At 41.3% G+C, this 5,712-nt stretch overlaps 1 protein-coding gene across 1 annotated transcript in view; it reads left to right on the top strand.

The window, feature by feature from the left end:
• The window catches only part of LOC122549570 (brain and acute leukemia cytoplasmic protein-like), a 48,553-nt gene extending 44,476 nt beyond the window's left edge, over positions 1-4,077 (top strand). The window contains exon 3 of the mRNA XM_043689413.1: positions 2,022-4,077. Coding sequence (XP_043545348.1) covers positions 2,022-2,135 — 114 coding nt within the window. The 3' untranslated portion in view covers positions 2,136-4,077. The remainder of the gene's footprint in view (positions 1-2,021) is intronic.
• Positions 4,078-5,712: the final 1,635 nt, after the last annotated feature.

Below are 5,712 nucleotides of genomic sequence, written 5' to 3'. Positions count from 1 at the left end.
ATCTTTGGAGTAACTACTTCCCTAAAGCTCCGATCTATGTCCCCCTCTGCCTCCCGAATGATCCTAAGTTCATCCAACTCCAGCTCCAGTTCCCTAACACGGTCTTGGAGGAGCTGGAGATGGGTGCACTTCCTGCAAGTGTAATCAGCAGGGACGACCATGGCATCCCTCAGCTCAAACATGTTGCAAGAGGAACGTTGCACTGCCATCCCTCTAAAAGTAACCTTTTAAAAAAAAACTAGGTCTAAAGAATAGAACAAGCAAAATGCAGCACTTACCTACTTACCACAACGGATCTTATTATTAGGTTAGAGGAGGAGGGAGGGTGGGAGACACTACCTCTGTAGTGTCTCGGGTTCCTCTCCTGCGCGCTTTTATAGGAAAAACAACCTATCCAGGTAAGCTTGCGCTACACCAGCTTCCGGCTGCCCCTCTGGTTGTCGTCACTTCCCCCTGCTGCTCCCGCTCTGTCTGTGAAGAAAAAAAAACACCGCTGCCCGCTACCGGTAAGTAATTTTAAAACAAACTGTCTCACCTTAGCTGTAGCCTTCCGGGTTCATTTAAACTCAGCTGCTGCTCGCACTCAAAATGAATGCAAATGTTTCTGTTACAAAACTATTTGTAAACAAGAGCCGCTCAGGTAACAATGTGGAAAAGAACCCCACTGTCATAGGCAAAGTTTCAGGTTAAAACAGCCTGAAGAGATATATTAAATATATATTTTGCCAAAATATGCTGTGACTTGACTGTAATCTAGTTCTGGGAATGGGTTGATGATTTGAAGCAGGGACTTGCTATCTTGAGTTGCCAATGTCAACCTAGCTCAACTGAGGTATCATTGTGGTCAAAAAGTTAAAGGAACTGGTCAACCTACTGTATCGCTTCTGTTCCATCACTGTAGTTACTGAGATTTGCTTCTGGGCCAGAAAGGAACCTCTTTATTCCATGTAAATTGGTATCGTGGGGTGGAACATTTCCAGGGCTGGAATATATGCAAGCAGAAGACATGGGAACAAGGAGTTGGTCATTCAGTCCCTCGACCCTGTTTCATCATTCAGTTTGACAATGGCTGATTTGTGGCCGAACTTCATATACTGCATTTGGTCCATATCCCCCACTAGCTCTGCTTAACAAAGATTAATCGATTTCAGATTTATAATTAAAACAGATCCTGCATTCAGTTGTGGAAGAGAATTCCAAACATCTTCCACCTATTGTAGATGACAGTAATTCAGATAATGTGGTCCATTGAATCATGGAACAGAATCCTAGAATCCCTACAGGGTGGAAACAAGCCATTTGGCTCATTGAGTCCACACTGACCCTCCAAAGAGCATCCTACACAGACCCAGCTTCTTCACCATTCTTGCATTTCCCACAGTTAATCTTCCTAACCTGCACATCCCTGGACACTATGGACAATTTAGCATGGCCAATGTACCTAACCTGTACATCTTTGGACTGTGGGAGGATACCTGAGCACCTGGAGGAAACCCATGCAGGCGCGGAGAGAATGTGCAAACTCTACACAATTGTCCAGGTGGAACTACCATGCTACCCTCAGCAAATTACTTCTCTTTTAGGAATTTCTCCCATGGATTCAACCTCCTTGCTAGCTGGAGCCACTTTCTAGGTGCCCAGTATTCTGCTAGGAGTCAATTATTTGTAGTCAGAAGCTCATGAAGAGTAATACCGTCCTCAAAATGCTGAGACATCCCACTGGCAGGAACAAGCTGGTAGTGCAGCCACTCCTTACTTCTTCCACATCTGCTCCTATGCACTAACTATTGGTTATCAAGCTGTAACAATTTTTCAGACACATCACCTCTAGTCACCTGTTCTCAGATATTCAATTTTCCACCATGAACTTTACCTGCATACATGTCAAGCCTATAATGGGATCAGACAGATACTTAACTTGTTGACATGTGGCAATCATTTTGCTGTGCATCTTAGTTCTGTATTGTAATATGATGTCTCTGATTGTTCTTATATTTAATAACTTGTTTCTGCTCACTTAGAAGAAAAAATGGGATTCCAACAAGATGCCAGCAAAAGAAGTCAGTATTCGTATCACAAAAAGTATCTGTTCGGTTGAGTCAGATGAAAAAAAAATGGAGAACTGCATGAAATAAAGGAAAACAATTAACCCAGGAGCTTATGGGGCACAGAGATCAATACTGTGCTCTCTACAATAGATCCATTGCCTCAGAAAAAGACTAGCAACAATGAAACACTGAAAAATACCTACTAAGTTGAGTGGAAAATAATTATTTCTTTGTGCCTTGAGAATCAACATTTGAAGATTTGTGGAAAAATTTGATCATGTCGATCTTCTTAAAATATTTTTTCAGAAAGCAAATGTAATCAATGTGCCAAAATGTATCATTGATTTTAGCTGAAATTTTAAGTGTACACAAGATCTAAGTAACTTGAATTATGCACGTTGGTTTTTCTGATAAATCTGTTGGTCTTTTCTGCAGATGGAACCAAACAGACAATTATACACTAATTAAAAGACCTCTTCAGTTCTCATTGAGCTATGTAAGCTGGTTTCAAACCTCTTTAAAAAAGCTTTTGATCCTCTCTCAATGTTTCTGTCCTGTCCAGGTTTTTGTCATGAAGGTTTGGCAGATTAAGTGTATTCCACGTGAATTCCCTCGGTATTGTTTTAAATTGCCTAAAATAAATTCTTAATACACTCACTCTTCATTTCCAATTCCTTTTCCCCTGTGCAATGTTCTATTTGTTTGTGCCACAAAATGTATTTTATGGTGAATTACCCATCTGTATTTTTGTCTCTTTCACCCTGGCAGTTACCACTTACAGCATCTGAGTGGGATTAAAGAGTCTTATCGTGGCCAGTATAAATGCTGCAGAGTAAGATATAGATTTAATTCTAACTCTCCAAATCAGAGCAATTTGCTGTCACCCACTATTCCAGAGGATCAGCCATTTGAGGGGATGGGTTTCCAGTGACACAGTGGGTAATGTTCTGCCTCTGAGCTAGATGCTCCGAATTCAAGTCTACTTTCAAGACTTGATGGCCTCAGAAGGTGTGTCCACAATGCAACCAAACATGATGGTTATCATGAGTACCAGTTCGTAAGTCCTTCCCATACATGCCAATGGTAGACAGTAAAGGTTGGCAACATTCCCAGTCAGCAACATGATAGTAAAAGAATTGGAGCCTCCATCGTCACTAGAAGTAGCATTGAGATGCACTCACAATGCTAAGGCATATAATGTGATGTGCTGAAAAATGGGATTAGAATAGTTAGATGGTTGTTTTTGCACAGCATGGACATGATGGACTGAAAAGCCTTTCTCTGCACTGTAGATCTCTCTGAATCTATGATTCTCAGCCCATTTGATACACATGACTGAGCCACCACATAACAATAGGCAATTGAAAAGTGAACTGAAGTCAGTTCTGACTTCAGACACTTCATACACATATGCAATCATACAATTTGCAGTATAGAGGTAATCAGTTGACCGATCATGTCTGTACCAACTCCCAACAGAGCTATCCAGCTAGTCACATTCTCCAGCCCTACCTTCATGGTCCTCTAAATTCATCACTTTCTAATATATATCTCGCTCTCTTTTAAAACCTCCAATGGAATTCGCTTTCATCACACTCCCAGGCAATGCATTCTTTATCTTAACAACTCTCTGAATAAAGATGTTTCTCCTCATCTCACTCCTAGCTCCATTGCTGACAATCCAAAAATTGTGACCCATAGTTATTAACACACTCACTAGTGAAAGCAGAATATCCTTCTTTAATTTTGAGCACCTCATTCAGGTCACCACTTCATTGTATCTGCTCTAAGGAGAATAAGCCCAATTTTTCTAATATATCTAACATATTATATCTAAAATCCCTCATTCCTGGTTCCATTCTAGTAAATCTCCTTTGCACTCTTTCCAGAGCTTTAACATCCTTCCTTAAATAAGCTGCTCAAAACTAATCACAAAACTCCAAATGTGAACTGATCAATGATTTGTAAAGATGTAGCATCACTTCCTTGCTTTTACACTCATGCCTTTACCTATAAACAATTAGGAGAATGTGAGGACTGCAGATGCTGGAGATCAGAGACAATGAGCGTGGTGCTGGAAAAGCTCAGCCAGTCAGGCAGCATCTGAGGAGCAGGAGAGTCGACGTTTCGAGCATAAGCCCTTCATCAGGAATGAGGGAAGAAAGTGAGGACAGCAGAAGTTGGAGATCAGAGGTGATGAGTGTGGTGCCGGTCAGGCAGCATCCAAGGAGCAGGAGAGTCGACGTTTCAGGCCTAAGCCCTTCCTCATTCCTGATGAAGAGCTTATGCCCAAAACATCAACTCTCCTGCTCCTCAGATGCTGTCTGACCGGATGTGCTTTTCCTGCACCACCTTCTTTGCCTCTACTCTAAGAATTTTATAAGCCTTTTTAACAACTGTTTCAATTTGCCTGGCTACCTTCAGAGAATTATGAATTAGAATCCCAAACTTCTTCTGTTCCTGTAGTCCCCTCAAAGGTGTACCTTTGAGCCTGTATTGTATCACCATACATTACCTCACAGTTCTCTGCATTGAAATTCATCTGCCAAGTTGCCTGCCTATTTGGCTGACTTGTTAATGTCCCTCTGAGTCACTCAGCATCAACTTCACAATTCACTATTCTCCCTGGCTTAATATTATCTGAAAATTTAGAGGTATTGTCCTCAACACCCACATCCAAACCATTTATATATATCAAAAAAAAAGCAAAGGTCCTGTGGACTATCATTTTCAACTCATCTCAAATCTGAAAAATGCCCATCTATACCCACCTTCAGTTTTATATCTTATAGCCAACGTCTAATCCATGCTATTAAGACCAATCAATCCCAAACATTTCTAATTTGCTAACTAACCTAGCATGTGGCACCCAATCAAATTCTTTCTACCAGTCCAAATATACAACATCACAGCACTGCCCTCATCCACTGCCTGTGTCACCTCATCAAAGAATTCAATCAATTTGTCAGACATGACCTGTCCTGACAAAGCCATGTTGACTATGAAGTATTAACTTATTTTTCTCCAAGTACATGTTTACTTTGTGCTGTATATTGGCCTTCATCAGTGTTCCTCCTATTGATGTCAAAATAATAGGCCTGTGGTTTCCTGGGATATCCTTTGCCCCCTTTTTTTTAAACAACAGTATCACATTCACAATTTTACAGTCTCCCAGAACTAATACTGCATTCAGAGAGACCAGGAAAGTTCCTGTCAATTGGTCTGCTATTTGCTTCTTTACCTCTTCCAGCAATCTACAATGAATGCCATCTGGGCGTGGTAACTTCTCTACCTGGAATGCTGCCAGCCTTTTTAATACCAGTATATCACTATACTACTCAGTTGCCCACATTTTCAACTAAGCCATTGTCACCATCTTCTAATTTGGTAAACACAGAAGGAAAGTATTCATTTAGTAATTCTGTCATACTCTTCTTCAGAGAGCAGCTTACCTTGTTTGGTTCTTCTGGGGAGAAAGTGAGGTCTGCAGATGCTGGAGATCAGAGCTGGAAATGTGTTGCTGGAAAAGCGCAGCAGGTCAGGCAGCATCCAGGGAACAGGAGAATCGACGTTTCGGGCATAAGCCCTTCTTCAGGAATGAGGAAAGTTTGTCCAGCAGGCTAAGATAAAAGGTAGGGAGGAGGGACTTGGGGGAGGGGAGTCG

The sequence above is a fragment of the Chiloscyllium plagiosum genome, chromosome 4, assembly GCF_004010195.1.
Source record: "Chiloscyllium plagiosum isolate BGI_BamShark_2017 chromosome 4, ASM401019v2, whole genome shotgun sequence".
Classification (NCBI taxonomy): Eukaryota; Metazoa; Chordata; class Chondrichthyes; order Orectolobiformes; family Hemiscylliidae; genus Chiloscyllium; species Chiloscyllium plagiosum.
Note: the sequence above shows the minus strand (reverse complement) of the source record. Positions and strands in the feature narration are given on the sequence as shown.